This window comes from Trichogramma pretiosum, unplaced genomic scaffold (genome assembly GCF_000599845.2).
Source record: "Trichogramma pretiosum strain Unisexual culture from Peru unplaced genomic scaffold, Tpre_2.0 scaffold11, whole genome shotgun sequence".
NCBI classification, from domain to species: Eukaryota; Metazoa; Arthropoda; class Insecta; order Hymenoptera; family Trichogrammatidae; genus Trichogramma; species Trichogramma pretiosum.
The window spans coordinates 1,097,352-1,121,066 of record NW_019641702.1 but is presented as its reverse complement, the minus strand read 5'-3'; the positions used below and the strand labels follow the sequence as shown (position 1 = coordinate 1,121,066).

The 23,715-nt window shown below is 39.1% G+C and overlaps 3 protein-coding genes across 12 annotated transcripts; 2 read left to right on the top strand and 1 right to left on the bottom strand.

Moving 5' to 3' along the window:
- The first annotated feature begins 59 nt into the window (after positions 1-59).
- LOC106653834 (bromodomain-containing protein 7) lies at positions 60-8,697 on the top strand. 5 transcript variants are annotated; one of them, XM_014373422.2, is made up of 3 exons: positions 60-164; positions 5,961-7,655; positions 7,741-8,697. In XM_014373422.2, exons 2-3 carry the CDS (start codon positions 6,077-6,079, stop codon positions 8,343-8,345), a joined length of 2,184 nt encoding a protein of 727 aa, XP_014228908.1. In that variant the 5' UTR covers positions 60-164; positions 5,961-6,076; the 3' UTR covers positions 8,346-8,697. The 5 variants fall into 5 exon arrangements, with proteins under 5 accessions (XP_014228908.1, XP_014228909.1, XP_014228906.1 ...); XM_014373423.2 differs by lacking the exon at positions 60-164 and adding an exon at positions 771-868; XM_014373420.2 differs by lacking the exon at positions 60-164 and adding an exon at positions 2,420-2,640.
- A 554-nt stretch (positions 8,698-9,251) lies between these two features.
- On the top strand, positions 9,252-21,334 carry LOC106653897 (transcription factor IIIB 90 kDa subunit). The gene is made up of 14 exons (XM_014373540.2): positions 9,252-9,988; positions 10,447-10,651; positions 10,760-10,844; positions 10,923-11,059; positions 11,128-11,232; positions 18,903-19,052; positions 19,126-19,219; positions 19,295-19,427; positions 19,527-19,850; positions 19,910-20,045; positions 20,112-20,216; positions 20,300-20,453; positions 20,535-20,692; positions 20,762-21,334. Exons 2-14 carry the CDS (start codon positions 10,447-10,449, stop codon positions 20,926-20,928), a joined length of 1,953 nt encoding a protein of 650 aa, XP_014229026.1. The 5' UTR covers positions 9,252-9,988; the 3' UTR covers positions 20,929-21,334.
- LOC106653898 (BTB/POZ domain-containing protein 6-B) lies at positions 11,522-23,239 on the bottom strand. 6 transcript variants are annotated; one of them, XM_023462646.1, is made up of 7 exons: positions 23,156-23,239; positions 15,558-15,842; positions 15,324-15,471; positions 15,029-15,245; positions 13,671-13,857; positions 13,379-13,557; positions 11,522-13,211 (listed from the first exon to the last, which is right to left on the bottom strand). In XM_023462646.1, exons 1-7 carry the CDS (start codon positions 23,220-23,222, stop codon positions 12,747-12,749), a joined length of 1,548 nt encoding a protein of 515 aa, XP_023318414.1. In that variant the 5' UTR covers positions 23,223-23,239; the 3' UTR covers positions 11,522-12,746. The 6 variants fall into 6 exon arrangements, with proteins under 6 accessions (XP_023318414.1, XP_023318412.1, XP_014229027.1 ...); XM_023462644.1 differs by lacking the exon at positions 23,156-23,239 and adding an exon at positions 17,960-18,262; XM_014373541.2 differs by lacking the exon at positions 23,156-23,239 and adding an exon at positions 16,474-17,022.
- Positions 23,240-23,715: the final 476 nt, after the last annotated feature.

Below are 23,715 nucleotides of genomic sequence, written 5' to 3'. Positions count from 1 at the left end.
TTCGTTCGTGTAAGTGCGCGCGACAGTTGAAAAATCTCCACGAAAGTTTGTAAGGAAGAGAGAGAAAAAAAAACGAACGTTTCTTATCGAGAGTGGCACGCAGAAGAAGTGCAAAGTGTGGAGCGAATCGAACTCGAATTCAAACTGTCCGTCAGTTGCCAATGGTAAGATTTTGCGTTATTCTTCTTTTTTCGTTATTAATTTACTCACCTTGGTTCGAGAAGTTCATTCTCAACGACAGTGCCTCGAACCGAGTAACGCTGTAGACATTTATCCATCTTCAACCCTTGAAAAATAAAATGACTTCCGTTGACAATTTTGAAAGAAAGGAATTGGAACTTAAAAAAGTTAATTTCGCAACGCCAAACTGCTTGGTCTCGCGAAGAAATTGCATCGCGCGCAATTTTATGCATTGTGTATGATACATACCTATATGTGTATCAACGAGCCTCGGAAAAGAACCAGCTGATCACCCCTTTTTACCGCCGGTTATGTATGTATAGTCAAGTATATATAGGTATAGTGTGTGTATGTTAACCGAGGCTCTGGCTCGAGCGCGCGGCCTTCAATGTGTTGCTGCGGCTTGTGAGTGGTGTATAGTGGCGCGGCCCTTCGCGCTGCTATGCTGCACGCACACATTCGCGCGCCGATACGAGGTAGACTTGTACGCACACAAACACACACGCACACACACATACGCACTCCGTATCTCGGTCGCTCTTTCTCTCTCTCTCTCGCTCTCTCTCTCTCTGAGTCATCGCCCTTGGCTGCCTCGTAGTTTCTCTCTGTCCGCTCATTTTCAGTCTCCGACGTGAGGGAATAAAGGACGCTACTATACATAACAACGTTGCCTCGTACACGAGAACAGGTTAGTCGCTTGTGTATTATTTTCGTTGCTCCTCTTTTTTTTACGACCAAGTGACAAGCGAGTTCTTTTAAAATTTTCGACTTAGGAAGCCGTGTGACGCTCGCCGTGTCAGTTTGTAGGCATAGGCATTTTGATGTCTGCTTGGGTTTTGGTGCCCTTTGCTCGAGCGATGGCTCTTTGTTTCAAACGACTCGACGATAGATTGGAATGTTAGCCGCAGTGTAATTATCCACGCTGACGAGTGTCGGCTGCATCGAGTCCATCATTGGGCTAACTTTTGAGAACGGTGTAATTCATTCGGCTTGGTAAACAAGAGCCTTTTTTCATTTCGGAAACGGAGTCTTTGTTTTTTACTGAAAAATTATCTTCGGATCTCGGGTAGGATATCGCGCGCCTATACATTGAAGTTCGATACAGCTGCAGGCTTCACCTACAAGAACTCGAGAAAACACAGAACGCAACGGAAGAAAAAAAAACTGACTTGGGTTCGTGTATCGGAATTCGTTGTTTCCTGTAATCCCGGAAACACATGGATTTTTTAAATCAAATCAACGATAACATACTATCAATGCAGTCGAACGAAGGAGCAAGTATTGTACAGCGTAGCTGTGGACGCTGCCGACTGCGCTCGGCAGCTGTATATCGAGAGATAATTCCGAGCAGATAACGACGAATCGAGAGGCCGTGTCGCCCCTTTGCAAATACTTACGGTTTACACTCGACTGAGCTTTTCTTCTATGTAGACTCGAGCCTGTGCAGGGCTGAAGTTGCTCGGCGTGCACACAACCGCACGACCGAAAAGTGACCCTGCAAGACCGATTGATCAATACGGCTAATTTGAAGTTCGATGTATGTATGCAAACTGCAGCAGCCGATGTAACTGAGATAGTGTTTATGCAAATAAGGCAATTTTTCATACAAAATGTCGAACGTTTTCTGTTACTGTAATCTACTGAACGAGATAGAGAGCTTTATTGGGTCTTCTTGAGAGTTGCAATTTCGGTTCGATCGTATTTAGCAAAGTTTTTTGAAAATTTCTTAGGTGGCGATGGAGAAAAAAATATTAGAGGCAAGATCGACGGTAGTAAGCCCTGTAAATGCACACATTTTCTTTTGTACCTGCATGCGGGTGCACAGGTGCTGCGAACGCGTCACAGACCACAGTACTCGTACAGTAGGAAGTCGAAAGTTTAACAAGCTTGCGGCTAGTTTTTCGTGCTCGAAGCAAAGAGTTTTTTAGCGAATATTCATACCGACGCGCGGGGTAAATGTAGTTTTGCAGCCATACAGAGAAGCGGACAAACATAAGCCGGCATTTTCTGCGGTCGATTTTCGTAGCTTCTCGGCAAAGAGGAGAGTGCGCCTAATGCGTATGCGCACAAAAGCGACGTCGACGTCTCTTCCTCTTTGCCACTAGGCTCGTCGTCGTCGGGCTGCACTATATACATAACTATATATACACGTATCGCAGTAGCCGCCGCCGGCAGCTGCGCGCAAAAGCGTAGGTGGATTCGCAGAGCCCAGTGTGCTTTGCGCTCATATACACTATACAACAACGCCGCGGCGGCTGCTCTCCATCTTTCGCAATGTCGGCTGTCGGGAAAAGTTTTTCACTCGTCGCGACTCTTCGCCTTAGCTCGACCTCGCCGAAAGTATGATATTATTCGATCGCAAGAGCAAGAGATACCAAAACGAAGAAATCCTTTGATGTCCTCGCCTCGACGAGATTGATATACAAGAGGGTGGATACATGGAGCTTTTATAGCTTTCAGGTACGCTATGCGTGGGTGGCTGCTGCGTCTGTGTATGTTTGACGTGTGTGTGAAGCAGACTGAGCCGAGTTTGTATGGGTATTCTGGTGTGTGTGTGTGTGTGTGTGTGTGTGTGTGTTGAACACGTACTAAACTGTGTGGCAGAATAGAGTCACGAATAAACACACATGCACACAAAAAGCCACTAGCTAGTTGGTATTTTTTAAATGGCGTTTGCGGCTCTCATGTACATTAATTATTGTCTGAGGTCTGTTTAGCGATCGAGTGTCTCGTAAACTAATTAGTCGATACTTTATCGACGAAGCCCTTTGATCTTCTTGATCTGAACTGTTTTTTGACTATTACTTATTTTAGTCACGAAAAATGTAAAGACCATTTCATTTTCAATATGTCGCATTTGTGACGTCTGAGATTAGTCTCGCAAAAGTTTACGAGGATAAAAAAAACGTAGCTCGACAACAGTCTTAGTACTACAATAGGCCTGAAATATTTCACGAGTTTGTTTTTACTCTCCGTGTTTGCTCCAAGATAAATGAAAAATAGCAATAATATACGTATAAAGATAAATAAATACGTGAGATTAATTTATTCATTTAAAGAAAAAACTTCAAAATTTGTACTTTACGAGCTGGCTACGACGTTATCATCGATACGTAATTTGTTATTCTAGTTCGGAAAACCGTAAAAAAAAGTTAATGCCAAAACGTCCAAGTTTATGGCACTTTTCTATCGACTGGTCACGAATTATTCAGCTTGACTTTACATTTCGAAACGTATGACAACGAAAACTTTTTAACGCTTCAAAAATCACCCATAGTCTCGAGTAGAAGAATTAAAAAAATTCAGAGCATCCTGCTCTCTACTCGCCTCCTAGCGGCAGGCACTTATATAAAGGAGCGAATCATCACGCATACATCAAAATCCTCGTGTTTACACCGAAACACGCTCGGGCATTTAAAAAATGTATCGAAATTCGAGAGTCGAGACTCCACTATATACAGCGTATAAATGCTTACGCGCGCGCGTGCCCGCCTGCGTGCGTATCTCTCTGTCAAACTTTATAAACACACGCAGAACGCGACGAAAATTTAAAAAACTCCCGTACTCGCGTTTCGTTCTCTCTCTATAGAGATGCAGCTTTGCGCTCGGTCGAATGCTCGCGTCACTGCTGCTGCTGTTGCTGGCACTTCTGCAGCAGCATACATGTATACATTTCATACGCATATATATAGTACATTCGTACGCAATGTATATGGTAGGAGGAGGAGGGGGGCTTATAACAGATGGTATAAGAACGGAGCAGTACACGCACTTACGCACGCACACAGTCGCATGATTATACACGCAGTCTGAAACGCCAGTCGCGCGCATGCATGTATTAAAGGCAAAGATTTCGAGTTGTTGCTATATGACGTTGACATCGCCCCAAAACACGATGGCCGTCACGTTATGTACGTATACTACATGTACACACAGTCGTTTCGCGCGTGCTAGAGCGAGATAGAGAGCGTACATATCGCGAATGTATCGCGGGTGCGAATGTGTGTGCGAGCGTGTACATGTAGACATATATAGCCAAGGAACGGAGCAGCAGGCAGCATGTATATAGGCCATGATACTCGTCGACAGTTCTTTCTCTTTTTCATCTCTCTCTCTCTCTCTCTCTCTCTCTCTCTCTTTTTCTATTCGGTGACTGGCGCATAAGCCGTTCTTCCGAGTGCCCCGAGGAGAGCAGCAGGCGCGTATATGTATCTACTATATTCGCGCAGCAGCAGCAGCGTATAGCTTGGAAGTAGAGTCGATCGTGTGTAGTGCGCGTTCGCTGTGCTTTTGCTCTGCTCTGCACACTGCTCCGTGCCACTGTTGACTCTGTGCTATGCACTCTGCCGCGTATATACGCGCGCATTAGATATACATTCATAATATACACTTGACGTCGTTTATCGTCTCTCTGTCTCGTTTCGTCGCGCACGCACGCACGCACACACACACACTTGGTGACTGCGTGCGCGCTCGAGCCACTGCTGCACGATCGACGTGAAAAAACGGAGACGGAGCTAGAAATCTGCCAGACGAGAAGAAAAAAAAAGAGTCCGAATCAAGAATTGCGCGCGCGCGTGTGTGTGTTGTGTGACGTTTCATTGCGTGCACATATAAAAATACTTTTATTACTTCGCTTTTACAACTGTGTACAAATGTAATTACTGACTGACGAGCAGCAGCAGCAGCAGCAGCAGTGAGTGTGTGCGGAGCCTTCGTGTTTGTTAGTGCTCGCGAATCGCTCTATAGCTGCTGGTAGCAGCAACAGCAGCAACTTTTCTGTATAAAACATAGCCTTAGGCTGTCGTGTCGTCTGTGCCTCGCGATTTGACTTTATTTTATATACATGAGTATATTTATATGTGAGTGCATTGTTACGATCGCGCAATAACATTTCGATCGAGGTTCGCGCGAGAGCAGCTGATCTTTTTCACTCCTGGCTATATTACGCTATATCGATTATATCCCAAATATGATGGAGACGAAGAGACATAAGAGGCACAAGCGTGAACATCTCGAAGGTAAACCATGCATAAACCAGTTTCTTTTCTCTCGCTTCTCTCGGTGCTCCTAATGTTGTTGTTTTTTTTCGCTCGCTCCGACTTGCGACTACTGTCAGTTTATCCATATAGATAGAGGCGCATACGCGTGAAAAATTGCCCGTATGCGCCTGCCAGCCCTTTCGCGAGTCGTGTCCAATACTCTTCCTTCCTTTCCTGTTCCTTATATCTTTTTTACACCATTGAACGCCTGCAATTTTAGGGCTCTCTCTCTCTCTCTCTCTCTCTCTCTTTCTCTCTCCACACTCTCGGACTTGCATAAGAGTATACAGCGCACAGCAGGTATACTTTCAATCTTCGCTATAACGCGACGCCTCCGATACTTCCCATCTTATCTCTCGCTCCTCGTATACATAGATGCATAATTTTTCGCGAATTCGCTTATGTGTCGGCCGCGTAGGTCACGGGCAGGCTTATTAAAGTATGTTTTAGGGAGTACCGGCTACCGCGATAGGCTCTCTCCGAGGCGACTTTTGTGAATTCTAAATTTAGACGAAAAGACGCCTTCGCTCCGCATTCGAAATCGTCTCGACTTTTGTAGGTTATGTTGTAAGCTTGCTCCGTTCGAGTGTATATCGCTCTCCTGTGGAGGGTACCGTTATTGTTGAAAGCAATAGTTATATCTGCCAATTGATGTGTGCGTGCCACTTTATTGACACAATCTCGATGATTTAGCATATATATGTATTAACAAGCTTGTTCTTTTTGTTGTTGTTACAGCTGACAGTTCTTTCTCTGCAGAGGGCCAGCCAAAAGTTCTCAAGTTAGTATTGAAAGTAGGCAATAATACTCAGACTCAGGAATATATCGAGTCAAAAACGCCTGATCAAGCAAACATGCTGTCACAAAACTATCAACAGAGAATGGGTTACAATTATTCAGTGCAACCAGGGGAGCAGGAGTTTGATGATTATATGGGTCACAAGAAAATGAAAAAGAAGAAAAAGAAGAAGGATAAACGGCACAAACATCATCACAAGGATAAGAAGAGGAAAAGGGATGAAGCTGGATTAGACACATGCAATGGTGATGAGGCTATTTCTGAAACCCCTAAAAAACACGCTTTTGGTTCCCAGCAAAGACCAGTTGCACCTTCTGTTACTGAAGGTAAAGGAGCAAATGCTACATCAAGTAATGTTTCTCCTCACAGAGAACCCAGAACTTGTGTTCTTAGGAAGATTGCTGAAAAGACACCACTTCAGAGGCTTTTAGAACATTTGTTGAGATCTATGGAAAAACGTGATCCTCAGCAATTTTTTGCTTGGCCTGTCACAGATAATATTGCTCCTGGTTACTCAACTATTATCACAAATCCTATGGATTTCAGTACAATTAAACAAAAGATAGATGATAATAATTATCAGTGTTTAAATGATTTTGTTAGTGATTTTAAAACAATGTGTAACAATGCAATGACTTATAATCATCAAGATACTATTTATTATAAAACTGCTAAAAAATTATTGCACACTGGTTTAAAAATGGTTACTCCAGAAAAGTTAAAACCTCTTAGATCAGTATTGATTTATATGCAAGACTTGACTACAGAAGAGCTTGGATTTGAATTAGGAACAGAAGTTATTGCTCAAGATCAGCCTCAAGTTACTGAAGAACAAATTGAAAAAGAAAGAGAACAAGAAGAACAGATGGAAGAAGCTGCAGAGTTGAGAAAGGAAAATCATCGAAAAATGACATTAGCTAGTCTTTCCAAATTTGAAGCTATACCAGATGATTTATCTCCTGAGGAGATATTGAGTCAAGCTCAAGGTGCAGCTAAGAATGCTGCTGATAAATTAAGCATGAAACGTGCTGGCTCTAAAATGGGGTTCTTACGTCAGAAAAAAGATGGAACTACAAGTTTACAAATTATCGTTCCTGGAGATGGTGTTATTCCAGGCACTAATCAGAGACCTGTATCATTAGGTCAACTTATTGGAAAGATAAACCATGGAACTGGTTCTCTGCAAGGTTATAGGGAAGACAGACGAAATTTATCCAAACCAATAAAGCCACTATATTATGGAGCATTTGGTTCACATGCTCCAAGCTATGATTCAACTTTTGCTAACTTGACTAAAGAGGAATCCGATTTAGTTTATAAAACGTATGGTGATGAAACTGCTGTGCAGTATGCTGAATCCATGTTAGATTTTGCCAAAGACTGTGATTTTTCATTGAATATGGTTGATGATATGTTGGATATCTTTACAACTGGAGACCACAGAAAAACTAAGAAATTCCTTGATGAAAGACGTAAACTTAAAGAGGAGGAAGAAAAAATCAAAAATCTCCTGGAAAAACCTGTCCAAGACATTAATAGAAACATTCCACCAATTAATAAGGTTCAAATTGATGTTGGCCAACTAAAAACATTATCAGATATTGGCATTGATACTAACTTCTTGGAGAATTTGGGTATGTAGATTTAGATAAGTATAGAATTTTGTATGATTCAAAATTGTAAAAATTTACTTATATATTTGATATAATTTTCTTGTAGGAGAGGAATTGAAAACTGAAGAAGAATGTGGACTACTACAAAATCGACTTGACACCACATCAAATTTACTGAATGATCTTCGAACAACGCAGCACAACCGTCTTTCGGCGCCGCTTCCGTCACATTACGCAAACATTCAAAAAGCCTCTGAATCAGAAACTTCATTGGCAGAAAAAATTACTGAAAACTTGACCGACATTGCTAAAAAATTGCCACCATCTGCAATTGCTCCTATTGATGGATTAAGAAAAGCTATGGGTATTGCGCCGATTGGTGGGCCTGAACCAATGGATGTCGAACCAATTACACATAATCCATCTATTGTAACTGAAAACTCTATATTGCAAGAGGCTACGAATCAAGGGAATAATATTTTACCCATGCAAATGTCTCTAGACCTGGGTAACGTCAGGCAGGCACAAATACCTATGCAAATGGTATTAGGACAAAATCAAAATGCATCACTTTTAAACTCTGCAGAAAATTCTGGTGTTAATGATTTAGAATCAGAATTGCGCGAATTGTTGGAAAGTGATCCAACGTTAGGTCATTCACCTTTGCATCATGACGATAAAACTTTGGAGGATATACTTTCTGAATCTTAGCACGTAATACAGTCGATAGTATCAAACAGTCAGTTGGATTCATTCAAGTGAAACAAAACTGTAAATTTATATAATTTATTTCAGCTTATTTATTAGAATAAGTTTTTAAATTTGATTTATGTACGAAAAATAAATCAATTTGGCGCATTCGACTCCGAAATAGTTTATATATATTTCGATTCGCTTCGGAATTTCTGGATGAAATTTATTCGCTGTAATCATGTAATAAAATATTTTTAGACAATTAAAAAACTCAATCATCCCTTATTTGATATTGTTTTAAGTAAAATAAATGCCTGTTGTACATAGTATTAATAAGGTAAAAATCATTAAAGTCTATATATGTATAAATTATTGATATTAAATAATAAAATATTAAAACAAAAGTGAGTAAACCATCGAAAATAAATTATCATATTTGCAATGCTTCATTTCTCTCTTTTTGTTAGTATGAGTACCAAAAGAATGCTTAAAATTCTTAAATAATCAAGAAATGATTTTCTAGTTAAAGAACTCGATGTTTATGAAATATTATTATTAATTACGAGAAAGTTTCCACAGACTAAATTTCTATTTGATGATTGTAAGTATCAATTTTAACAGTTTAGTAATGTTATGACTTGCATTTTTCAACTGTCAAATGAAATTTTCAATGATGCTATATCGTTGGATTATACTTAAAACATTTCATCATAAAGTCCTGCTGAGTTTTAAACAATTTGATGATGATTTTGAGAAATCATTAATAATTATTGTTAATATTCATCTTTTGAAAAATTATTAATGAGAAATTGGCAATAATAATTAATATTTTTCAAAGTAATTAAAATGCTTCAAAATTAGCGGGAATTTGTAAAAGCAATGGTACGTTCGACATTCTTAGTTGTTGAAGTTGGCCATTTTCGAGTTTTTTTGAATAAGATTCATTTTTGGTTTCGTTAATTGGTTTACTTGAAATAATTGTTATCGGATCAAAATACATTAATTTTTTTAATTTATTCGAACAATATTTAGACCTGACATTCAAATCTGCATTGTACGGGCTATCTGACATAGGAAATACGATTTTTATTTAAATATCCGAGATCTCGTAAGGAGCATAAATACTGTTTATTTTTTTTATAAAATTGAAAGTTTAAGTCACCTACAATTTAGAATAATTCACTCAAAAAAACCGTGAACAAAATTGTAAAAGTTATAGTAAATTGATAACAGCATTAGATAAGAAACACGTAAAAAAACTGGTCGCAAGTAAAATTTTTCCAGTCACAGCAAAGCTAGAGCCTGAACATGATGGTTGAGAATGATATTTATCAACGATATGCTGTAAATGGATCATTGTTTCAATTTTCTGAATAAGGCGGGAATCGAACCCCGATCTTTGTAGTAAAGGACAAAGCTTCTACCCACAGGGCTACTGTAGCAAATGTCGTTAGCGGTACTGTTGATCATACACAAACGCCTCTAGTATCTAAGAATTCAACTACGAATCGGTAGAGTCGAAGGAATACATATACGAATGAATATTATACGAAAATTTTGTTTTTTTGTGTGATGCAATAATACGGGCTGTTACAACCCTAAGGAAAGTACTGTGGAGTATAAATTTTATTTGTGCACAAGTCTTGGAAAAAAGAGTCAAGGTTTGTATTAGCGTTATTACTTTTTGTTACAACAAGGTTAGAATGCCCATACATGTGTGCATATAAATACACATAAAATACCTTATTTGATAAAATTGAAAAAAATAGTCTATGAATTCCTCAAAGCTCGTAACAAAATAAAATCGATGAAAAAAAAGATTAATTGTTGCACACTTTTATTAGTTTCTAACTGTAATCACACTTGAGTTTTTTTATTGTTGAATCACCATAGCTTAATATTTCAAAACTTACTGTAAGTACGATTTTGATGAAATATATTAAATTTATGGATGATACCGTTAGAAAAAAACAAAATTGAATTCACTGCGGTGATTTTTGAGCATTTTTTCCATGTCCATGTAATTTCTTAGTTGGTTGCATCTTGCATTTATTTTGTTTTTGACTATTTTTCAACCACATAATAATCTTTTATTTTATTTATGATTTATGAACATTAGATGTCAACCCTAAAATGCACGTCGTGCGGTAGCACAGATATTGAAACAGGAGCCCACACTGTTTGTACGGGATGTGGTGTGGTCCTGGAGGACCAAGTCATTGTTAACGAAATGACATTTGACGAGAGTCCATCGGGGCACATCATGGCTAGTGGCACATTTGTATCAAGTGATAGTACTGGTGCTGCTAGTAGTTTCAATGCAGGTAAAATGATTTTTTATTATACTGATTTGATTTTTATTTTATTATAATTAATTTTATAGATTTAAATGAGATTCACCAATAATAGTTAAAATTTTTATTAATTTTTAGGGCTAATGATGGGTGGAAAAGAATCCAAAGAAATAACTTTACTAAACGCAAAAAGAGGAATCACACGAATTTGTCAAAAATTACAGTTAGTAATACCATAGATTTGAAAGCTTTTGAATTTCAGTTACAAGTAATCTTAATCATGACTTTATCTTTATCTTAGGCTACAACCGAGTATTATTGATTCAGCAGTCAACTATTACAGAATGGTTCTACAAAAAAACTTGACAAGGGGAAGGAAGCAACAAATCAATCATGCTGCGTGTATTTATATAGCATTAAGACATGAAAAATCAGAGTGTGAGTATAATTCATCTATTGAAAATCTCAACCATTTTATTTCACTACCAACTATAAAATGTCTGCAGTGTTGCTGATTGACCTTAGTGATGTTGTGGGGGTCTGCGTTCATGAATTAGGAAGAACATATATGAAGTTCGCAAAAGAATTATGTCAAAATCTGCCATCAATGGGTAAGTTATGTCTCAAACTGCCACCAATTAGTAAGTTAGAAAAATATTTATAAATTATTATTGTTATCTATTTTAAAATACAAAAAAGGCCTTAATAAAACACAAAAATTGTTTTAAATAGTGCATTTGCTTATATATTGAGCATTTACACATTTTTTTTTACATCTAAAAGCACTTTTGTACTATGATACATATTTTGAATGTTTATAGATCTCTACTTTGATTTAAAAATTTCGATTTTCATTTTTAATGTAGAAATGAAAACATTTTTAGAAAAAAATACGATGTATTTTCAAAGAGTATAGAGCATATATTCTTAAAATATGATATTATCTAAAAATTCTACATCATCAAGAGCTTATAATAAGTGCTTTTATCATGTTAAAACCATAACAAGATTTAGCAGTTATAAATCAGTTAGAGTATCAAATAATTGGTAATTTTTGACATGAATTAAATTAATTATAATTTGAAAATATAAAATAATTTTTGGCTCAAATAGTAAATCAAATATCTTCTGATTAAGGACAACTTTTTCAATTTTATAACAATATATATTGCTTATTCGATTTTGATAAATAAATTCTAAAACTCTATCATTTTTAACTTAGTAAAATTTGATACTGGATTTAAAAGCCTGATTTAACAATTAAATTATTAAGTACGTGTTAATAGAATAATACACAGTTTTGAATACTACTAATAGTAAAGATTTCAAAGTACAACACGTTTAACCAGAGCCTCTACTAATTTGCATAAGATTTTGAAGGAAAATATTTAACAAATACAGTCAGAGATCGCAGGAATTATCATTGAAAGAAATTGAACGTCTCATGGCGTGTAAATCTAAATCATTTAAAATTAGGCAGTGAAATAAACATATTCTTTCAACAATGAATTGCTTCCAAAACTCATAAAAGTTCACTCTCAGCATACAACTACGAATCCTATTATAATACATCTAATCCTGCATTGACTCATGACGTTAGTCTTACGTATAAAACACATCGCACGCTCATCATTGATTTATACAATCTACAATGCTCAACTTGATCATGAAATTGCACATTTGCATTGCAAATAAAAATTACTAGTCATTGAATGAATTTCATTAAAAGTTGCATCACGCGCGAGACACATTTATATATAGTGTAACTCGAAAATCTCAGAATCGAACAACACCCTTTATATAATTTACATTTGTAACAATTGCTATTTTATGCTTTTACCGAAGTTGTTTTTCAATTTTTTTTTTTATTTTATCTGCACGAATAATGCATTTTTGTTCCAATTATCATTTGCTTCACTGAGCTCACGATTAATAACGATCAAAGACCAAAACAATTGAAAACAAGCCGAAAGATAAATTCGCTAATGGGCATGAGATTTAATTACACATCGGGATAACTAGCATTCGATCCGTAAGAAGCGTGTTCTGAAACGTATAAGCTCAGGGTCGATGGAATGCTCGGTAGCGGTCAGACCATGATCTCGGCGTTCTGTTGGTAATAGCGTCAATCTTCCGACGGTGGGCCGTAAAATATGAGCTCCGGTATCTGTCCGCCCTGGACGCCGGTGCCGTTGGTGCTCTCGGAGCTGCACTGAAACTGAAAGGTCACGCTGCCCACGGTCGCCTCGGACATGCCCTCCTGGCCGAAGTAGCTGAGCTCGCCCCCGTCCAGTATGGCGCTCGCCGTGTAAAAGTTCTCCGGCTCGATCTGAATGGGATTCTCGAAGTAGACGTGGAACGTGTTGCTCGAGCCGTCCGAGAAGAACTTGGTGTTGTTCTCGGACAGTACGCGACCGAGCCGCTTGAGCTCGATCCGGACGTTGTAGTCGGCCGCGCCGGACGAGCTGCCGTACAGGCCGAAGCCGACGACGAATATCCGCTTGTCGACGCTGAACTGGATCGAGTCGCAGCGGCCGCGATAGCGCCACTGGTTCGTGCGATAGGCGCACGACTGGAATCTATGGCACACCTGTTAAAAAAAGAGCGAGAAGGGGGCTTCTTTATTGACGCTGATGGGCTTTAATTGAGGCATGCGTTTGATTGATTCAATCAAGCGCCGCGACTTGTCGTCGCTCCTCTGCTATATAAGTTGTATCGAGCTGCTCGTTACGCAGCGCATATGTCAATGACACTTACTTGAGTCTTCAATCCTTGACGAGGCTTGGTAGGATAGCACAGCGCTGGCTTGTTGCTGGCGATAAAGTGAAGAAAAATATCGATGGTCTCTTGTTGGGTGAGGATGCCCGTTTGGGCAGCGCTATTGGCGAATTCTTCCAAGCTCATGGCCGGCAATCTTATCAGGTTCAAAGCAGATCCTGTCAAGAGGAAGAAAGAGAGAGAGAGAGAAAGACAAAATGTAGAGTAGATTCATCATGGAGTTACGCGCACGTTAGCGCGAGAGATTTTAATTTCCGCATCGCATACTGACCGAGCAGTAATCGCTGATTACTCGGCGTTGGCTCGATATCTTGTCTGAGGCACTCTGCGTGAGCCCACTTCAAGGCTGCGTTCCACAAATGTATCTCTTTGCAATTGAGAGTCTCCCGCGATAGAACGGATTGCAGCGTGTGTATGTCTATCTCAACGAAACCCTCCGAGCGCAGTGCCATCTCCGCCTAAAAATCAAGGTTTTTTTTCAAGGCCTCGTTAGAGATTCATAGTTTTCGCTTTTTTGATGAAAATCGATTAATTTTTGTAGCGACAAAAATTCACGTCTTTTAGATCTTTACATTTATCGAACAAATTTTACCAATCTAAATCAAAGAAATTTGACAGTTATCGACTATGGCAAAGAAATTCATGCTTTTGAAAATAAAAATTTGTGAGTGTCCTAGGTTTCGATAAATGACTCAAAAAGACGTTATATTTTTTTTAGAAAAAATTACTGTATTTTCGCATGTATACTTTAAATATCTTAACATTTTTTACTATATATAATGTATACGATTTTTTGCTTTCGTCTCAGAATTCCACAAAGTGAACACAGCCGTATATAAAAGAAATCACAATTATTATATTTCGAAAGTAAAAAGCAGTAGAATTACTTTATAGACACTTGTTCATATACCTCAAAACGCTTGCACACTTGTTTGTGGACAAAACAATTTCATTTCAATTGAATTTCATTCAAAGTAACTTTCGCGCGTCGAGAAAACTTAAAATATAGTTTACAAGTAATTATTATTTTAATTTATAGTACTCCGAGATTTATCTCGTCATATGGCAGTTCGATCCGTAAATGTAATTTAAAGTCAATCCGGCAAATTAAATTCTTCTGAATCAGAAGAAGAAAAAAATAATAAGATAATGAATGAATGGCGAGCTGAGAAATCAACGACTCTGATCGCTCATCCGACTGCAGCGCGAGTCCTCCATCATTTCGATCTCGCAGTCTCGGCAGGTCTCCTCTAAGCTAAAGCTATCCTTGAACGTAATGTTCTGGATGACTTCGACGTCGAGTCTGCCGTCGCCGACGTGCGGCTCGCTCCGCGTCCTGCACAATTTCGGCTGCAGTCTCGCGTCGAACAAAAAGCAATTGCTCTCGGACAAGCTGTTGCTGCTGCTGCTGCTGCAGGGCAGCGCACGCAGCTCGGCGCAACTGGCCGAGTCGATCCTCTGACCGCCGGGCCAGCGCTGAAGCTGCGGCGTCGTTCTCGAGGAACTGGTCGTCGTTTCGTCGGCTTCGTCGTCCGACGAGTCGTCGTAGTCCGCGTAGTTGATGGCGGACGTATGGCACGTGCAACGACGGCCCTGTTGATGACTGTTTTTCGCTTCGCTATTACTTACTTGAGCGTCGATCACTTCCCAGCATCGTTGCATCAGGTCCGGCTCCTCGAACAATCGCGACTGGCTCAATAGTAAACAGGCGTTCTTTGCGTTCAACGAAGTTTCTAAAAAAGCCACGCATGCCCTCGCCAAGTGCGGCACTATGTATTTCTTTGCCACATACAGAGTTGCCAAGACTGTATCAGCTTCCAGCTTGATATCATCACAGTACATGTATCTGAAATTAAGATTTCTTTCATTATTGACCGATCACGGTACAAGCGCTGATGATTTCTTGCAGCTATTAATTATTTACCTAAGTAAAGCCAAAAATGCAGCAGGTTCTACATCTGGCACTTCTATTTCTTTTTTGTTTTCTGCCAACCCCCCATAGAACATGGCATAGAACACCGAGCTTCCTGTGGCTAGCACATACTTGTGAGCTGGTATGTTTTGTGTATGGCCTAAAATTATACATTTTACGTAACTTTACCGAACAATTCTTGATCAACTAGATTTTGTCTAATATGATAGTCCAAGTTATTTTTACCTGGACTCCCGACGATAAACTGAATGTCAGCCATAAGTTGATTGTTGAACATGGCAGCATTTCGCTCTCTTATCGTAGGCTTGGTAGCCTGCCAGTTAGGATCTTGAGTGCAGTCCTCCAGTGAAAGTATATTGAAATTTTGTGTTATCGGAGACGCTATGGACGACAGTGGCGAGACTGGTGTACTCAATGGCTGATTTATGACTCCCTCTCGCTGCAGCACTATGGACGATGAGATGGGACTGAGCGTCGGGGGTGAGCTTGCCAATGTACTCGGTGATTCTGCTGTTGACAAAAATTTTTGCATTTTTTAAACTCCACTTTATTTACCCGTTATTTTATGTGTTTTGACGAAAAAAAAATAGAGTGAAATCGTGTACAAGAGACAGACCGTTGGAGCTTTCCGAACATCCCTTTCCGTCGTTCAAGCGTCTACGGGACCCGATGACCCCCAGCATCTTCGCCACTACTGCGCTCGCTCTAGCGCAACCTGCCCTACTACCGTAATGATTCAGCCTCGCAATGGCTTATGTCACTTTTTTTACTCGACGAAAACTCCCCGCGCACTTTTTCTACATAGCAGTGAGGATAATTTTGCGGATCAAAGGTACATACCGTCACGCGTCTAAAATTGCAACGACGTCGCGCGACAACATCGTCGTCGTCGTCGTCGACGTATCGCGTTTACGTTGCGACTGAAGCTCAAACGCATCATAGGTACTAGGCAGAGGCAGGCACTCAGGCAGTGAGTAAGCGAGCGATGCGCGAGGCCGAACGTGTAAACTGTATATAAGTATACATGCACACAACGCTGTGCTGCATCAGATGTGCGAGGGCTTTGCGCGTGCACGTTAGCAGAAGGATATATATGACATATGTAGGTTAATTCGCTATATGTATACTGTACTATATATACCGTCGTTGAAGATTTGGTTATCAGGGCAGGGCTGCTGCTGCTGCTGATGTTGATGATGCTGGTGCAGTATATCGCGCTTGCGCGACGACTCGCTGTTGTTGTTGTTGTTACTGCCACTAGTTTTCCTCCGACTGGACGACGGCGAGGACGCAGCAGCAGCAGCAGCAGCAGTGCGAGCGGACGAGGTGGACGCGCGAACGTCGCTCGATGACATTACTTCGCGTTCAGCACTGATCATCCAACCTTCGTGACTTTTTTTCGATCCTTTTCCCTCTCGCAATTGCCGAGGTCACTTATGGCAATGGCCAAGGATCACGTCGATGCGAACCGTACGCATCTTTGGCCAACCTTTATGTCCTCTTGATAAATATGTGAATGCATGTGGGCGAGAGCGAGACTATGCGCACCCAGCAGAACAGTAGATTCTTGCTCCTATATCGTGTTTATGGAATAGCGATGACGACGTTACACGCGATATAAAGTGAGAGAGAGAGATAGTCCAAGCTGTTTGACGGTGCACGCACATATCCGCATAGTGTATGTGTTGCGTGTGTACCGCGTCTATTCTATTTGTATGAGTGCAATTTTGCGCTGCGCGCGCAACTGGCCGCCTCTCCCTTATATGTTTGGTCTCTGCACACACACACACACACAAACATTCTGCATGGTGCAGAGAGGGAATCGCAAGCGTGCTCGGAGAGCATCAGGCTCTCGAGATAATTTTCATTTCAGACGAAAATTATTATCAAGCACGAGTGCACCATTGATAAGAAAAAAAATTCATACCATGTGACACTGCGTTAGGGTATTCATTCGTAATAAATATTGATTCTACTTCTCGATGAAAATTAACGCCAAATGGACCCGTAGGATTTTCCATCAAACATCGACGATTTTTATTTCTTACTAAATCATCCGAACGACAACCACCGCGAAAGCAGATCGCACCTCTGCGCCTACCCTAGCCCTAAATCGATCCTCGCGCACCGAATTACCACAAACTGCACGTCGAAACGAATTATTCCTGAAAAATCTTTCCTGTCGCGCCGCGTACAAGCTACACATTCTGCCGCAGTGAAATTGATTTTCACCCGAGAACAAGTTCGTTTATTTTTAGAATAATCCGCGAGAATTGGGAGAGACGAGAGGAGCGTTGTCGGTGGAAGGGGTCGGTCGGCGGTCGGTGAACGAACTCTCGCGAGAGCGAAGGGGGTGTTCTCTGCCCTCCTACCGAGCGCAGCACTCGCAGCTTCGAGCAGTATACACCTATACACGAATAAACAAGAACTGGCTTTTGGGCATACATATCGTTGAGAGCTCATAATGTCGAGTCAGGACAATGGAAAAATCGACGGTACACCTATGACGTAATAATTGCACGTATCGCGAGAGACACCGGCCGCTTCTCCGAAAGCTCCGCGCGCGCGAGAGCTTTTTTTTTAATATGCCATGACTGTATATGCACGAGATGATTCTGCATAGTTACCATTGACCCAGGCGTTGGTCTGGCTGCAGGCGATGTTGTCCTGAAACCTCTTGCAGGGCTTTGTCGCGAGCTTCGAGTAGAGGCCGGACATGGCCATTGCCCCAGCAGCAGCGGCCGCGGCTGCCGTAGCAGCACAGCCTGATTCCTGCTGCTGCTGATGCTGTTGAGAAGACGCCAGCTTTTCCCTCGCGTTATCCTCCAGATTTGAGAATTCGGTAAAACTCGAGCACTCTTTTATTGTCTGCTTCTTTTTGTTGCCTCTCAACTGTCCACAACGACGATATTGTACAAAAGACGGGGGAGGATGTGCGGCTTCGGAGACTTCGAGCTTTCGACTGTGCCTCCAAGTGCGCTTCGTTGCCGTGTGCGTGCGCGACTTTCTGCGTGCAAAAATTTCACTGTGCGAGTGTGTGTGCGCGCGCAGAAATTTTCGCGAGCACGAACGAGGTGCGCAGCTGAAGTTTGGCCCTTAGCTACGCTATATAAGGAATTATAAAAAGGGCGAAATTTCAGGAGTACGATAGTTGTGTGCTGCACGGTATGCATATGCGAAAGGCCATTGGCTCAGAGCTTTTTGGACTAATTCGGTTAAGATGGCGAGCTTTCCACATCCGCTCGTAACTTAAAGATGAGACTGACGATTATACATAACAAAAGCAGAACTGATGCTTTCTTTTCATTACTTTCATGTTAAAAGCTTATGTTGAACATTTGAGAGTAATCATTAATTATTGGTGATTAATTGATCGAAAATTATTTGAAATTGTGTTGAAAATTTCAATTTAAAACTTTTAGTTATTCTTAGTATACTTTGTCTAAACTATAAGACGGCAAAAAAAAATCACGAAATTGTGTGCTTTATTGATAACCACAACACGATAATTGAATTACACTATGTTTTACTCTTCTCAGAATAAATATTGGAAATTAAATCATTTTTCAGATCCTCTTTTTTTTATCTATCGATTTTCTGGACAATTAGAATTGGGAACAGAACGAGACAAGGTATCAGAGACTGCAATGCGCATAGTGAGAAGAATGAAACAGGATTTTATCCACACCGGTCGTAGGCCATCTGGTCTTTGCGGAGCCGGTAAATATTTTTTATCGCAGTTTTAAGGAAAGAAATCATAATATTTAATGTGTCTACAATTGCTTTTTTACAGCTTTATTAATGGCTGCCAGATTGCACGAATTTAACCGAACTCCAAGTGATATTGTTAAAATCGTCAAGATTCATGAATCGACCCTTCGTAAAAGGTAAAAGATGATTAATATATTTTAATACTTATTTAACGAGCAAATAGTTCTTCAACAACTTTTTTGTATTGTCAGATTACTCGAATTCGGTGAAACTGATTCGGGCGATTTGACTTTGGAACAATTCATGACAATTAACGTAGAATCAGAAGCGGATCCGCCATCATTTAAAGCATCAAGAAAAAAGGACAGAGAGCGATTGCAAAAGGTAAGAATTAATTTTTTTAGCAAACAACCGAAAATGACAAAATCGAACAGTATTTAAAGCAGCAGAAAAGAAATATATAAACTTTTTTTCAACTTTTAGCTAAATGTAGAGGATATGAATCAGGAACTTTCAGGACTTCAAGCCGAAATTGATCGAGAGCTGGAAAAATCGAAAAAAATCAAATCTCGAAAACATTCCTTATCGATAGAAGAATCGGCAGATCTATTTGTGAAAGAACAAAATTTAAACGTACTTGGAGAAATAGTCATAAACGATATCGATGAATCTGTCGAAGGGATTAGTGAACAGCCGGAAAAAGTACTAGAAACTGGCCTCGGCCCCGATATCGCTGCAATGGGTTTAGACAGACCATTTTACACAGATGAGGCAAACAAAGATTCAGAGAAATGTCCATTTGAAGAAGTAAGTTTTGAATAAATTTTTCTAAAAAAGTTCATTTTATTTTAATCAATTTTTTTTAGATGGAAGAAGGAGAAATTGATATAACAGACATCGATGATGCAGAATTAGATAACTACATAATGTCAGAAAAAGAAGCTGAATTCAAAAGTTCACTGTGGCATAGAGTAAATGAAAAATATTTAAAAGAACAGCAAGGTATTTATTAAATAATTTTAGTAATGTTTTGAATCGTAATATTCAAAATTATTAACTTATTTTCAGAAAAAGAAGAGCAACGTCAAAGAGATATTGAAGAAGGTAAACCAGAAAAGAAAAGAAGAAGAACTACTAAAAAAAAGAAAAATCAAACTACGGCTAACAGTGCTGGTATGCTTATAAAGTTGTTTCGAATAAGTAATAAAAATAGAACGATATTTACATTTTAATTTAACATTTTTTGTTTATTAAAGGTGAAGCCATAGAAAAAATGTTATTCGAAAAAAAAATTTCAACAAAAATTAACTATGAAGTATTAAAAAATCTAAATAGCGAAGTTAATGCATTCATTGATAAAAATCAAACAGTTGAAGATGTTGAATTTGTCGCACCAGAGGCGAATATGTCGTAAGTACTTTTTAATAAAAAAAATTTTTCAAGTACTCTGCGTTTTTAAGCATACCAATAATCTCGTTTATTTCTTTGCAGTCCGAAAAAAGGAACTCCAAAAATAATTGACAATAAGATAGTTTCAAGTATTAAAATTCCTTCGAGAAAACGTAAAGCATCCTCATCATCAGACGAATGTACTCCTGTTACTTTCTGTAATGGAATGCCTTCACCAGGAACACCGGAGAAAGAAATCGGTTTGTATATTTATATTTACCATAAAATAAACCTTTTCATATTATTAATTTAAAAATTGTTATTTTTAGTTGAAGAAGACGAAGATGGTGATTATTTGGATGATGAAGCCGAAGAAGAGGCAGATGGCGAAGATGGCGAAGAAATAGGCATCGGTCACCTTCTTCGACAGAATGATGAAGGAGACGATGATAATGATTACGATGATGGATCTGATTATGGAGAGGAGTATGATTAGTGTATTTATTCGTTATAATGAACAAACCTAAACTAAGAATCTATATGTTTTATTACAAAAATTTTGATATCTGCAACGTAAATATTGTAGTTAAATTTTGTTGATTGGTACTTAAAAGACTGATTTTGTAACTACGAGAAGTTTCAAAACTTTAATATTAAGAGCATTATTCACGGGAAATTTATTTTTAATATTGACTGTTTATAAGTTATATCATTATAAAGTTAATACCAAATTTGTAATTCCTGTGTATTCATCACATTGTAATTAGATTTTATTTTTATCTTCGCATTCAGTGCTATGAATGCATTTCCAGTTATGCGCAGTCACTAATTAGTTATGTTGTCATTGATAATGTTATCAATATAAAGTTGAAAATAATGAAATAAAATTCTTTCGAAAAAAACCCCTTTTTATTTTTAAGATGGCATGGAAGCTAATGTAAAATTCACAAGTTTTCATGTTTTCTGAGATTCCCAAAAAATATTTTTCGATATAACTAGAGATGAACGTCTTCATTTTGCTATGATTCAGACATTCATGGAATTTTTTCACAAAATATTCACTGGAAACGTTGGAAAATGTTTGAAATGTTTCATTGAAACCTTGGTTTCGTTAGTTCTTAAACTAATTAACCGCAATCGATTCATATTTATGGTCATTAATTTTACAGTAATAACACATTGAGCGTTCTCATCACTAACAATGAAATTGATGTAAAGCTGAAAATTTCCAAACACTATTTCCGCGGTGTATTTATTCAAAAAGCTACTTTAATGTCTACAGAATAACAAAATGAAAAAATTCATGTAACTGTTGAATAAAAAGGTTCAGTGAAAATCTCGGAAAACGCGATTAAAAATTTGCAGCTTTATATCTTCACGTCGTTATCTCTTTTATGTATTGACTCGAACTGATGCAGTTATCGATACATTAAATTTAGTTAATTAACTCAACAGGAAAATTGATCGATGATAAATCGAAATAATGATAGAATATCAAGAATTCAAAATTCAAGCTCACTGATTACAAGCAATTGGTCAAGCGCAAGGGTAGTAGCTAATCATAAAAATCATGAATCAGTTATCAGGTGAAGATAATATAACACTTCAGGCAATTTCTAATTCATGAACTGAACTTTAAATGTTTAACTCGCTTTGATCGAGCCTTAATTATGCAAAAGTGCAAAATCCCTTTTACGGTTCTTTGAAATTATCATCCTAATCTCGGTAATTTTTGAATTTTTAATGTTTCTCATCCCTGTCGGAAATTCGAGGCAACTCTTAGTAAACTTACTTTTTTTGCGTGTTATTTTACAAGGTATTCTAAAACTTGAATTTTTTGTTTCATACTACGAAATGAAATTCGAAACCTCTTTCGGGAACCACATTCTTCAGAACTTATTGTTAATCAAGCAATGTAAATAGAGATTTTAAAAGCACGTTATTTTATAAAAAAAAAAATAGCTCCTGTAAGTCTTTACGACTCGACAATCATTACGATATTGTTGAAAATGAAACGAATTAATTTATTAACTAATTCATGCACTTCGCTGAAACAAAAAAACGATTGAGAACTGCATAGGTAAGACTTGATAGAAAGGAAAATTAAATTTTTTTATGATATTGAAATCTAGACAAAATGTTGGGTTTCCGTAAAAAGTTATGTTCGAAGTTCGTACTGATAAGGAAAATTTTTTCGGTGCAAGTTTTCGCACATATTAGGTGATTTTCATAGTGATTCCAATGCAGTATTTTTCCATTAGAGCATGACATTTTCTAATGTCCCATAGAAAAGAAACGGGAAATGATATCGATTTGGCTGCGTCGAATCAGTTTCGTGATACAATGGAAAACCGTTACGTGTCAATCGATCATGCTATTGGGCTAAGACTCCCATTGGCCGTTGGTCTCGGAGTGGAGGGGGGCCATTTCACCGCTCAACACGGCGTGGAAAATTCAAATTAAACAATTAATCTGCAAAAAGTTTATCAACCACGTGGCGTTGCTCTGCAGCGTTAGAATGTCACATTATTCAGACATAAAACTGTCGTTCGTTCGGTCGCGATTTGCGGAAAAACGTAGCTGAGACCACCCCCGTGGAACTAGCATTTTCTATACCACCGCAGCCATGTTTAAAAATCCCTTATAGCAGAATCAAAGCATCACATAGCGGCAAAGTCAGACACACACACGTACGTCGCATGCACACACGCACATTCTATTACCTACTCGACTAGCTCGTGCATATACGAGCCTCGGTGTGTAGAGCGAGCGAGAGGCAGCAGTCTGCATGGAGACCCCACCACGATAGCAGTCACGTACACTTGGGTCGCCGTACGAAAGTTGAACTCATCGCCGCTCAAGTTCTTGCTGCAGCCGCAAAAACAATTTTTCTGCATTATTACGGCGTAAAGAGCACGCCTGGGTTTAGCGGCTCGAGAAGTTCGTTAGCCTGTTGAGACACGTACGGCATAATAAATGAGAGCGCCGATTGTCCTGTTCAACTGTTGACATGCTCGTCGTCGTTGTTGAACATTGGCAAGAGTGCGCTGCGATTGTTCAATTGAAGGGCGGGATTATTGGATGAGCCTGGGCCCCTTGACATTGATTCTAAAGCGTCCAGAGAATGTGTGTTCGTTCGATTAGTGAAAAGTGAAGCGATCATTTTGGCGGCTTGTGTGCGTGTCATTGTGACATAGTTGGACAAATGTTAGTGTGACGACCGTGCGATCAGTCAAGTTTTTAGGCTCATTAAAAACCTTGATAAGAGCATCGTCGTCCGGAT

Coding starts and splice junctions, on each gene's coding strand:
- LOC106653834 (XM_014373418.2), top strand. CDS start 5,153: ATGATGGAGACGAAGAGACATAAGAGGCACAAGCGTGAACATCTCGAA. Junction 5,202..5,960: donor CAAGCGTGAACATCTCGAAG/GTAAACCATGCA, acceptor TTGTTGTTACAG/CTGACAGTTCTTTCTCTGCA. Junction 7,656..7,740: donor TAACTTCTTGGAGAATTTGG/GTATGTAGATTT, acceptor ATTTTCTTGTAG/GAGAGGAATTGAAAACTGAA.
- LOC106653897 (XM_014373540.2), top strand. CDS start 10,447: ATGTCAACCCTAAAATGCACGTCGTGCGGTAGCACAGATATTGAAACA. Junction 20,046..20,111: donor ATATTTAAAAGAACAGCAAG/GTATTTATTAAA, acceptor ACTTATTTTCAG/AAAAAGAAGAGCAACGTCAA. Junction 20,693..20,761: donor AACACCGGAGAAAGAAATCG/GTTTGTATATTT, acceptor TGTTATTTTTAG/TTGAAGAAGACGAAGATGGT.
- LOC106653898 (XM_014373541.2), bottom strand. CDS start 16,711: ATGATCAGTGCTGAACGCGAAGTAATGTCATCGAGCGACGTTCGCGCG. Junction 15,843..16,473: donor TAACCAAATCTTCAACGACG/GTATATATAGTA, acceptor TTTTGTCAACAG/CAGAATCACCGAGTACATTG. Junction 13,212..13,378: donor GTCAAGGATTGAAGACTCAA/GTAAGTGTCATT, acceptor TTTTTTTAACAG/GTGTGCCATAGATTCCAGTC.